General features: G+C 41.8%; 1 protein-coding gene across 1 annotated transcript; it reads right to left on the bottom strand.

The window, feature by feature from the left end:
* Window positions 1-1,004: 1,004 nt before the first annotated feature.
* On the bottom strand, window positions 1,005-11,107 carry LOC306695678 (cAMP-dependent protein kinase catalytic subunit alpha). Its single transcript, XM_079158981.1, has 11 exons — window positions 10,733-11,107; window positions 9,234-9,295; window positions 8,171-8,299; window positions 6,926-7,024; window positions 5,537-5,619; window positions 5,204-5,330; window positions 3,348-3,443; window positions 2,222-2,344; window positions 1,471-1,530; window positions 1,267-1,371; window positions 1,005-1,181 (listed from the first exon to the last, which is right to left on the bottom strand). The coding sequence occupies exons 1-11, from the start codon at window positions 10,776-10,778 to the stop codon at window positions 1,056-1,058; spliced, it is 1,056 nt and encodes a 351-aa protein (XP_079015107.1). The 5' UTR covers window positions 10,779-11,107; the 3' UTR covers window positions 1,005-1,055.
* Between the last annotated feature and the right edge of the window lie 1,270 nt (window positions 11,108-12,377).

Genomic DNA, 12,377 nt, shown 5'->3' with positions numbered 1-12,377 from the left:
AAGTGTCTCACACATCTTCTTGACCTGCTAATCCTAATGCTTAATGTTGATAAAATGTCTTATTAAGTGATATGTTCAAACCTGAGATACCATTATGTTATGGTGTTCCTTCACAACACTATTGAAACTGAGATATTTACGTTCCCTCATCCAAATTTCCTTGTTTGTCTGCGTGACATGACATACTTGGAGCGACTAGTATCTAGTAACATTTAAAAATGTAGTGCACAAAGCCTGGCTATGCTAACAATGATAAGAAGTATAGATGGAGTTACACAGTAAACTTAACTGACTTCTTCCCCCTGAAGTGTCATCTGTCTCTGACCCCAACTTGTTTGAGTAGACAATGCATCATCTTTATGTCTTTCTTTTTGGCCAATCATGCCGGTGACTCGAGGTACGATGTCTACGATATGAAACAGTAAAAGTTGAAATACTTAAAGAATAAAAGTTATTTAAGTGTATATGAGTGGGATTCATTCAAATGTTCACTTAAATGCTCCTCCTGCTCACCAGAGAGAGAGAGAGAGAGAGAGCAAACTAGCCGGTTATCAGTTTAAATTGAAGAAACTTTTGTGCAGACTGAGACCTCAACTTGATCGACTCTATGGGCTTTCGAAGATGTGATGAACAACAGACCGCAGGAGACTCGGACAGACGGACTGATTTCTCTGTGATGTGGCCCAAAAGTGATTAAATGATGAATGAAACAATAAAAGAGCCGGGAAGATCTTGGGTGAAAATGTGTAGAGGCAACTCTAAATAAGAGGGGTTCCCAACACCCTTGAATCTGAAGCACACCTTCATTATAAAGGGATCCATAAATAAGACAGAATCATAAATAAAATACAACAGAAACGCAACAGAAAAGGCAACACTGCTGGTTATCAGTCTCCTTGCTCTTTTTCCCCGTCTCTATCCCATTCCCCCCCCCCCCTCTTGTTGTAGCTGGTGCTTGTGATTGGACAGGAGACACTCTCCTTACGTCTCCCACTTGACCAGCCTACCTTTGACTCTCCCTACTTCCTTCTTTCTTCCTCTCTCGCTCGCTAACTCTAGAACTCCGCAAACTCCTTGGCACATTTCTCATTGAAGGAGACGCGGATCTCCTCCTCCTCGTAGTCGTCAAAGTTGCTGGTGTCGCCTGGTCCTTTGAACTTGGGGACGAAGGGAGCTTCCACCTGAAGACGATGACAAAACACCAGGTGAGAAGTGAACTTTACAGAAGGGAAGTCAACGCATCCATGCACTCACAGACACGCTTACCTTTTTCTGGTAGATGGCAATCCAGTCAGTGGTTGCAAACCATTTGTGTCCCTTGATGTCGTTGACCCCGTTCTTGAGGTTCCCGAAACGTTTTGTTAGATCCACCTGAGGATAATACCAATACATTTGCCTCACTTGTTCAGCACGCACAGCAGAGTAACGGTAGCCTCAACTTCAGAATGACTGAGGTAGCAACTATCTCACCTGCAACAGGTTCCTCAGGAGGTCCTTCAGGTCTGAGCTGAAGTGAGAGGGGAAACGCACCTGAGACAGAAGACAAGAAGAGGTTACGAACATGTCCAAGTCTGCTTCTCTAACCTTCATGTGGTGGCCTACAGAGGTGATGCAGTAGGAAGTCATATCTTGTATCACTAGCAGTATCCAACATGGCTGAACAAAAAAAACTCAAACTTTACCACAGAAAATCCTAAGAAAGCAAACTTCACAATATTGACACCGATAGGAAAATGATCTATGGAAGTATAAAACAATATAACAGCAATCACAGGGGGGGGGGCACCATGCAAAGTGCACCTTTTGTGTGTGTGTGTGTTACTTTTGTGCATCAGTGTCTGTGCGCACCACTGACACGCAACACACTAATTACAAAGTGTCTCTGTAAATGAAAGCCTATTATAAGGACAGAAAAAAGATTAGAAGGAGGGTAGAAGAAGGGAGAGTATGCTGTGTTTATCATATAGTGCAAAGTGCCTGCCTTCAAAATGTACAGAGGTAGGCTTGACCTAATATTGAAAAAGCCACTGCGGAGTAATTCCAACAATTCAGTTTATTCCAAAAATGGAAGCGATAGTGTAAATATAACCCAAACTGATTCATCTTTCTGAAATAAAACCATCAGAACGAAGTCAGGGAGATGGATGAGGGGCGGGAGCTCCACAGGTTACAAACGGACACTGAATGAAGCACAAAGTGGTAATCAGAGAGTCCGACTCACCTTCCCTGATACGATCTTTTCATAGATCTGAATGGGCTGGTCAGCAAAGAAAGGCGGGTACCCTGCTGCCATCTCATAGACCAGTACGCCCAGCGCCCACCAGTCTACGGCCTTGTTATACCCCTGGTGGATATAACAAGGGCGGAGGAAAGTAGAGACAAAAAGAGAGCTTTATAGACAATTACTTTTTTTGCGTTAATTCATCATTCATGCATCCATTCCTCAGTTACGTCTTATTTTTTTTATCCCATTCAGATGTACAGAAGGAAGAGATATGATTGTTATTTACATGTCAAAATGTTTTTGTGTCTGAGGATGAGAACCATTCAAGGTCGTCTTACAGAGAGCGTTCTGTCAATACAGATGTCATGATGATTGTTGTCACGTGTTACATTTAAACAGTAGGAAAGAATATCTTCTTCTTCTTTATAGTCAAAGCATCTATTGAGGTTTTTGACTAAAGCTTTGAATTTCTGTCGTCACATATTAAGACATAATCCCCCTTAAAAAACAAGAAAAGAAAACTAATAAATAAATGTTCACATTGGGACATTACATCATTCTGAGTTACTGGAAATGTTTGAATAACAGGAGTCGGAAACAATCCTACAGAAATACTGTGTTTAAACAGAATTTTAGAAAAAACCCTGTGCAGCATTTGATTAATAATTTGAATGTCGGCATTAAGAATAAAGCTTCAAACTTCTCGGTACAGTCCTAAAATATAGCATCAAACAAAAAAAGTGCAGTAGTTAATAACAGCATGTGACTGGTTTCAGGCCACATTAAGATGTACTTAGAGTTGTGCTAGTTTCACTGTTTACATCTTGTTAAGAGTAACATTTGAGTTGCGTGTGCTCTATAGATGCTCCGCTTGGCTTGAAAAACCCAGGTGATCAACACCAACATCCCTACATGCATGCCCTCTGGCTGGTAAGAGCATAAATACCAGCAACCATGTGTTACAACTCTGCCAACTCACATGAACAACTATCCTGTAAAGAAAGTGTTGTAATGTGTTTTTACTCTACGCAACATGTTGGTGTCATTGTTTGTTCAAATGCAGAATAACTTGTTTTGAAAGGAAAGTTCACAAGATAAAAAACGAGGAACAAAGGTGGCTCACCTTGCTGAGAATAATCTCTGGGGCCAGATATTCCGGGGTGCCACACAGTGTCCAGGTCCGGCCCTTTACGCGTTTGGCAAAGCCAAAATCTGTCACCTGAGAGAGGAAATGAAAGAGCATTGACAAACAATGAGAAGAGTGCCCAGCTGAGTTTTAGTGCATGACAGGCAGAAACAGACCGAGCCAAAGAGATGGAGCATGGCAAGGATCTGTGGGGCAGCAATGGGACTTTTCACCAGTCTATATTTTACTGTTCACCACTAGAGGGCAGCACAATCTGTGTCACAAGAGCGACTCGGTGTGATGGCACACTGCTCGGTAAACACAGATAATTGCAGAGCACACACTGCCATCATAGGTGCACTCTCTGGGTAGTTGTTGATAGTTTCTAGACTCATCCATGTCTGTGTGACATCACAAATAAAGGGGTGGGGTCAAGCCTTTTTTGGGACAGCCATCTTTCTAAATATGCACCAATACATGTTCTGTTTTTTTAAATGTCTTGTTTTATTTGTATGCAATCGATTGCAAAACTGCTTGTATATTTGTAAGATAAAACAGAGCCGAGCTCACTTTCTTTAAAACCCGACTGTTTGATGTTCCATGGACTCTGGAGCGAAGCTTTGTGAAGTTCTGTCCTTGCATCCCTATGACTCTGTAACGACTGTTAAAATAACCAATTCTTATGACGGAGAAATTGCAAAAGATATTATCCGGGTTGCTCTTTTTACCAAATTCTCCTCAGTCTGTCCTGTTACTGTATGTAACTGTTACAGCATATTATAACCATGGCAACAATATCTCATACTGAGCATAACACTTCATAACCACCCTGAGTTACTACACATTACAGTATGAGCCGACTCGAGCTAGCAGAAAGTGCTAAAGTGCTAATGTTGCCTTACATTTGCAGCTGTATCTGTGCACTTTATATAAAATAAAATATAAATTCACATAAATGTAAAAAAAACCCCAAAAAACTTGACACCACTTGTACTACTGCTTTTTTGCAATATTTTGATGAATGTGCTTTGTTGCATCAACAGCAAAGATTAGCTAGCTAGCTTATGTGGCTAATGTTAGCTGCTGTACATCAGAATGTGATTACTTGGCCAATAAGTATTAGAGCTGCTACAGTTGAGTTGATTAACCAATAAGTCCATTGACAGGAAATGAGTCAGCAACTATTTTGATAAACTATTCATCAATTGTGTCATTTATTCAAGCAAAGATTTCATGTTTCCAGATTCTCAAATGTTAGAATTTGCAGCTTCTCTTTGTCGTGCATTGTAAACTGAATATCTGGTTTTGGTCACACGTGTGATGACATCCCGTTGGGCTCTAGGAAATTGTGATGGACATTTGTTATAGTATTGGGATCATTTATAGATTAAATAATTAATCAATTAATCGAGAAATAATCCTGCAGATGAATTGATAGTGAAAATAATCGTAGTTGCACACCTTATGAATAGGAATTAAACATTTAAGTTTTTCACTGTTCAACCCTCCCTCCATCTCTCAAATGCTGCACAGATGCTCACTTAGGTTTTAGACAAACTAAACCACGGGTACAGTGCCCAGCCGGGAAATCAAGGGGGGATTTGGCTCTAGGCTGAAAATCTGAGGGGTGAGGAGAACTCCCAGCAAACACACACAGCTGGGCCAGTCTGCATGTTTAGAGAGCCCGAAATCTCAACAGCCACCGAGACTTCACAAGAGGGGCCGACCCTTTTTCAACTCCCGCCGACCTTCAATGATTAATTTAGGCTTTATGTGTGCGTTTGCAGACAAAACATGCAAATACATAAGTTATTATTAGCTTTTTGTATATCACTGCATCAAGTGTCCGTTACCTGTATGTAGCCCTGTTGGTCTATGAGCAGATTTTCAGGTTTCAGGTCTCTGTAGATCAGGTCCAAAGCGTGAAGATACTCAAAGGTTAGAACGATCTGAGCGGCGTAGAACCGAGCGTGAGGCTCACTGTGCACACACAAACAGAGAGCCGTTTAGAGGAGTGTGCAGTTCAGAACATAGCTAAATAAAACAGAGCAGGGCTAAAAGAGAGCTGAAGAGAACAGAGCTGTATAGAATAGAATAAAATAAGAGAATAAAATGGAGGAGAACAGAGATGAATTGAGAGCACAGAGCGCCACAATTGACCTCTGCATGTGCCTATGAACACTAACCTAAATCTGCCAATTCTCCGTAGATGGGAGAACATCTCTCCACCTGGTACATACTCCATCACCATGTAGAGGTTAGTGTTGTCCTGGAGAAGGGAAGACAGAGGGCCCGTTAGTGACACTCGCATACAGACTATTAACGTACGTAAACACACACAGGATGGACAAGTGGACGACATGAAGACAGTATTTTGTGGGTGAATATAAATAAATGAACTGACTTTTATTTCAGGTATTACCATAACAAAAGGCCAAATGAAAAAGTGCCCGTAACTGTGTCCATCACACATTTATGTACGTTGTTTTTACATCCTTTAACAGATATAAGTACTGTAACACTAGCTTTACATTATTCTCGGTTGACTTAGTGTCACATAACCCTAACCGAGCTCATAAGCGTTTGTTGTTGACTCTTCCATGAGTGTGAAGGACGGGACATGTGGACAGGAAAATTTAGTTAATAGGTTTATTTGAGGCTTAACCTGAATGAGGCTTTAATTGGAGTATGGCCATCAGCTGGGTTAGTCTGTACGAGCACAACCAGCCTCCGACAAAGCTGGGCTGTGACAATGTTGAAGACCGTGTGGCTCATTTCACTCCATATTTGCAGATGGCAAACACCTGATAGGATCCATTGTCAATGACAATGGAAGTGATGATATGGATGAGATTGTAAATGAACAGGTCATTGCATCAGGATTTACAAGTTCACACAACTTAAGAGAGCAGTTTATTTATAACACTAGGTATATATATATATGTACTGTAGTTCCTTTTCTGATCACACAGATCATTATATATTCTGGTCTTTAACCAGAAGAGATCATATTTTATTAAAACTTAAATGATTCATTTGGAGTGTTAAAATTGCATTGTATGCCTGTTATATATTATACAGAGCTACTGTAAACTGGGATGAAGTGAGAACGTTAATTAAATGTTTTGATTTTAGAAATATGACGATGTTTCTAGATTATGATTTTATCGTCTCAGTTTTGGTTGTTCTTTCACAAATTAGAAAAGAACAAGTATTTGATATGACACAAAGAAGCTTAAACTTCAAATGCAATGCTTTGGCCCTTAGTTTAAATAGTTAGCAATCCACCACATTACCGAGGAATAAACGCTTTCATACAAACACACAAAAAGAGTCATCAGCAGTACGTGATTCTGCACACTCATGTCAACTGGGTGAGCTGGGATATCTTCTTTTTATCTTTTAATGGACCACTTTCATATAAATGTAGACAAATAACAACTTAAAAGCTGGAATGGGGAAATGGGGCTAAGTAGATGAGTGGAAAGAAGGAAAATCTATCCAGTCACTCACCATCAACACACAGCCACACACACACACACACACACACACACACCATCTAGCATTCCCCGTACCTTGAACGAGTACTCTAACCGCACCAGAAAAGGAAAGCTGACAGCCTGAAGAATCCTCTTCTCATTCAGAGTGTGCTCTATTTGTTTGAGCTTCACCACCTGAAAGCCACAAACAGAGAGAGGACAGTTTATATTGTGTGTGTTCATGTAGCTCCCCAGGCAGCCCATCCATTTGTATTCCTGAAGATGAAATAAATAAACAATAAATTCAGTTATATGATATTAGTCTTATCATAATCGTTTTGTAAAAAGTACCTGCTGATAACGTTTTTTTCCACCATCATAATCTATACTCGTGTATTAATACCTTATATTAATACATGAGTTTTCTTCCAATGTCATCTCAACAGCAGCTCTGAGACAGTCGCCCTCCTTCAGGTTTGGCCAACATCTGCGAGCGTCTACATTCAAAGTACATCTATCTATTTTGTTTGTTTTTGTTCTGCTTATGTTCACCTGGGACTACTTATCCAACACAGAACTGCTTCTATGGTAACTTCATACACCAGAAGTCTAACCTATACTGACAGGTACAAGACTTTCAAGATGTTTGAAGATTCATTCTCGTGACATTGGCAAAAAAGTACAAACACAAGCTGAAACTTTGGAAACAAGTCAAGATGGGTGTTGCAAATATATATATTTTTTCCCACTTTTGGTAATCAGGTACACAAACATACAGCCGATTAAATTTGAAAATCCCGATAGATGCTTTTATCCAAACGACAATAGTGTCACGGTCTCTCCTTTCATATATTTGGTCAGGCAGGTTGCCAGCACACACTGGATATACAGACATTAGCAAATTGTGAATTTCTCATTCAAAATATATTGACCATTTGTCCTAACATGCATGTCTTTGGGCTGCATCAATGTGATAAAGAACATTGATTTTTCAAGTGTTAAATTCACTGGATTAGCCAATGAAACGGACATTCTCATCTGTGTATTTTATCTATAAAAATATGTATCTATAATATGTGAAACGCAGGCGCAAATTAATTCTACATTGGTTACTAAAATGACGCTACTTGATGTGCATTAAGACAGCCTCAGCTCTGCCACTCCAGTCGATGTCTGCTTCAGCACAAGCTCGTTCAAAGAGGTTCAGTGGGGAAAAGGTCTGCACCTGTATTTGAATCTCTGCATCGATGACATTTCCGTATATTTTCAATGACCAGGTGTCCTTAAACGAGAGTCACGTTCAAACAACCTCCCACCTGGACCCTCCTGACCCAGACTGACCTTCTGCTTGTTGAGGATCTTCATGGCATAATGCTGTCCCGTTTCTTTGTGCTTCACAAGCATCACACGGCCAAATGAGCCCGTGCCGAGGGTTTTCAACCTCTCAAACTGCTCCAGGCCAGAAGTGTTCTGAACAGACAAAACAAAAAAAAGGTAGTTGATTGTTGGGAAAATGGGATGGTGACTTTTTCCTAATGTGTCCTATGTTCACATTTACTATCTATTCTTTGTTATGTTTGTTTTTTTGTACAGGCAAGCAAATGCCCGAGTGTATGATTTATGTTCTTACTACGATCACAGAGAATATAATGTATATCAAGCATTCGTTGTAATATAAATAAGTATACTGGGTACATTGTACATACACTGCACAGAATATCTATATAGAGCCCAGTCATATTTAAAACTATTATGTGAACCTGTAAAATCTATCCTGATTCATCTACATGAAGTCATACCGTCACATGTCAAGTGTGTTTTAATTATTTTGTAACTACTTGAGTCAGAGACAAAAGGTAAGTACACTCTACAATGTAAAGACCGTTGTTGAGGAACTATTATATCTAATATTATGATCTGTGTCTGTGATATATGCAGAGCAGCACAGAACTTTTTATCATATTTCAAGGGCTGGATGATACAGTTGAAATCAATACCACAATGCAAACAAGAAGAAAATAGTTTTTTCAATATATTTACATAAAAAGGTATACAAGCACAACAAAACAGGAATTTAAGAAAATATAAGACAATATGAATTTTATTATAAATGATCAAACTGAATCATCACGCTACATATTCTACAAGCCACTTGCTTTATTTCACTGTCCAAACATATATAAATGTCCATTTACCAACAGTGGTGGCTGGGGTGCACATGAACATGAATATGGAAAACAAGTACATTACAAGAGGAATAGTAGAGAACACACCACACATAAATGTGATGCGTTTGGTCACACAGCATAGGAATGTGCACGTTTGTATGCACCCAAGAGCATTCACAAAACATTCACATTCCTGTTGCGTGCGATGAACGTCACACAAACATCTAAACACTAACCTGTGCAGGGCTCTCCCACTTCTTTAGAAAGTCCTCTTTGGCTTTAACAAGGAACTCCTTGACTGTGGAAGGCAAGATCACAAGAAAAGCTTTAGAGGTGTGAGCAAAAAGTGAAAGAATACAGAAAACACAGGAGGATAGCCTGTGTTTTCTGTAATCGATTGCAGGGAGGACATGTCTTTTCAGGATTATAGCGCAGTTAAAAGTACATAGAGGGAGGGAGAGTAGAGAGGGAGAGTAGAGAGTGAGACAAGCTGGCATGCACCTTAGCTCACTGTGACAAACTCAGCTGTATTGTTTGAGATTAAACTGGCACCTGTTGGAGGAAATATGTAATGCAATGCCTCAATGTTAACCAATGCGATATTTTTCATGAGAGCCTCACTTCCTGTTAAATGCTTTGATCTTCCAAACTCCACAGTCCAGGTTTGTACCATGGGGTTTCTATCAAGTGTCAAGTGAAGATTATTCTGGGTTCCGTATGTAAAGAATCAGCACAGTATGTGGTATTGAGGCTCATTTCCCTGCATTCAGAAGTCAAATATAGTGGAGTTAACTAGTAACACTTACTCACCCTTGAGCAAGGCACCAAGGCAAAGATGCTCACTGACCACGGGTACATGACATGTGTGATACACTCAGAGCTTCTTAAACCATAATTCATACACTCTTTTGTCGTCCCTGTCTCCTTTTCTTGGCTGTTTGTGGAAAAGTATATCTGGTTGATAGAAAACTGTTTGAATACCAATGCATGGTAAAAAAAGTCATGGTGAATAGGAAAGCCCCAGGAGAGAATTACAGTCCAGTGGCCTCTGACATTAGCATACTCTCATCCCCGTGCACAGCAGCAACTTCACATCAGACCGACAGACAGGCTGAGACCAGCTCAGCCAACCCTGCACACTTCCATGGGTTCACGTTAATTAGATTCAGCTCACCCACACACCGTTTAAGCAGCATCTCTTTTCCAAAGGAGTGGAGCAACAGGCCTGGAGTGTTTGGGGGAATATCTGACACTTAGTGTGTTGTTGTGATACTGGCAATATTTCAGTACAGTGAATATTCCAAAATGCGTGCAGTGTACAACTGCTGCTGGACGTTGTGCAGCTCACACAGAGCTTTGTCTGTGAAAACAGATCCACATCCGGCTTCATTCTACCTTAGCATCCACTCAAATCAAAGCCAAAGGTCCAAAACTGAACAGTACGTCTGAGCCTCGACTGAGGAGAGACTCCCGATTCATCTACACGTACGTACATACAATGCTTTAATTTAAATGTATGACATGTATCATCTTGGGGACTTGTCATGGACGTGCTAGTGGATCTTAATTAATGAATGGGAAAGCAGGAACAGGCCTCTAATTAACACCGTATGGCTTGTTATGTAAAGCTACCACAGCCTGTTGTATCACACCGTTCTTTGATCATTTCATGAGGCTGCAGCCGAGCAGGTGTTGCTGAAGAGTGATGTGAAACATTACTGGCGATGGTACCCACCGCTTTCCATCTCGCTGCCCTTCCTGGCCGTGGGCGCGTTGCCCATGATGACAACTTGTCAACGGGCGATCCGTGGCTTTTTGGCCGCCCTACAGCCTTGTCAAGCCGGTAACTCGATTAGGTCCGAACGGTGTTTCCTAAATCCAGCTGTAGCAGTCACCAAGCGTTGCGAGGTCTTGATCTTTAATAGCCTGACAGCTGCTGATGCGGCGAGACGGTACAGTGGAGCGGGCTCACGCGCTCCACGGCCATCAACCACCGGCGAACGAGCTCGAGTTTAAATCCACGGGGAGCTATCGTTGTGGTGTCTCGGTCGCTGGGGCTTCACTGGACTGCCAGGCCGACCTTGTTGTCCTGAACACGGAGGATCCAGTCTTCTCCTGTCCCTCCTCGCAGCCCCCTCCGCGCGAGGCCCCCCCGGCTCCCCACCTCTCCCCCAGCCCACAAATAACCAGCTATACCGACGGCGGGGATGCACTGTTCTCAGTCAAAAGACTGCCGCTTTTCGTCACCGAACCCAGATTTCAAAAATTAATCCTCGGCGGGGTCCGACAACGACGCGAATTTGCCCAAATCAACATTGGCCCCCTGTAGCCTCGGAGACGGGCGAGATGACGGAACTACAGCCGAGCGAACATCCCGCCTACTCGCCAGAACCGGGGTTGATTGACAGCTAAAGCGAGGCTACTGATTGGCCACCTATCTACGATGCTGCCCCACGGAGCGCTCTGATTGGCCTTTGAATCCATCAACGACGGCAATGTACCGCCGCCCTACAAATAGCCAGCGACGGGAACGTCAACGATTATTTTCCTGTCGACGACGTCCGCGCCCACTTTCTCCGGTTGCTTTCCTCCATTGGCCTGTCGCGGCCGAACCGTGGGAATCTCGGTGAATGCGAGGATATCTATTGGCCGTAAGGAATGGCCCCCTCCTTCCAGAAAAAAAACCTCCCTCCCCGCGCGCTATCACCCCCCGCCGCCGAGCGACTGATACACGTTTGGCTAAGTGACGTCAACCGCGAGCTATTTTTAGAAATGTTGGTCAGAATACAACGCACGCGCGGCGCAGTCTGGTTGGCAGGACTTCTAAACAGATCGCAGACGGCCGTGCATGGAAGGGAGAGTTTATCTGATGGGAAATGAATCACGATAAATTTATATATATATATTACTATCGGTTGAGAATGAAAACACGCAGAGCCTCATACTATCTGTGTACCAACAACCTCTACAGTCAGAATCTCTGTCTTCCTCGCCCCACATCTGGTGTACCTACAGGGCGAGTGCAGCAGATGCCCAAGGGCCCCTATTATCAGGATCCTCGAAAGGCTACATTTCATAGATTTGCATCTGAATATCTTATTTCAATAATTCAATAATTAACTTCAGCTTGTTAGTAAAAAAATAAATAAATCAGAATTTAAAAAGGAAATAGTACATAAGTGGTTAAGCACACATTCACATATTTAAAGAACCAAAAGTTAAAGTATTCATTGTGCAGAACAACCCATTTCAGAAAGAAAAAAAAATGACATTGGATTATGATTAATAATGAACTCTAATATGATCAATTTAATGTTGCAGCTGGCAACAGTGCAGATGAACAGTGTAGACGTGTGCAGAGCAGACCGAGGTAACAGACG

This window comes from Pholis gunnellus, assembly GCF_910591455.1.
Source record: "Pholis gunnellus genome assembly, chromosome: 5".
NCBI classification, from domain to species: domain Eukaryota; kingdom Metazoa; phylum Chordata; class Actinopteri; order Perciformes; family Pholidae; genus Pholis; species Pholis gunnellus.
The sequence above is the reverse complement of the archived record's forward strand: the minus strand, read 5'-3'. Positions and strand labels throughout refer to the sequence as shown.

Excerpts from the sequence above, each read along its gene's own strand:
- LOC306695678 (XM_079158981.1), bottom strand. The coding sequence starts at position 10,778 with ATGGGCAACGCGCCCACGGCCAGGAAGGGCAGCGAGATGGAAAGCG. Across the intron at positions 8,300-9,233 it reads AGTGGGAGAGCCCTGCACAG|AACACTTCTGGCCTGGAGCA; the intron begins GTTAGTGTTTAG and ends TTGTCTGTTCAG. Across the intron at positions 3,444-5,203 it reads ACCAACAGGGCTACATACAG|GTGACAGATTTTGGCTTTGC; the intron begins GTAACGGACACT and ends TTCCTCTCTCAG.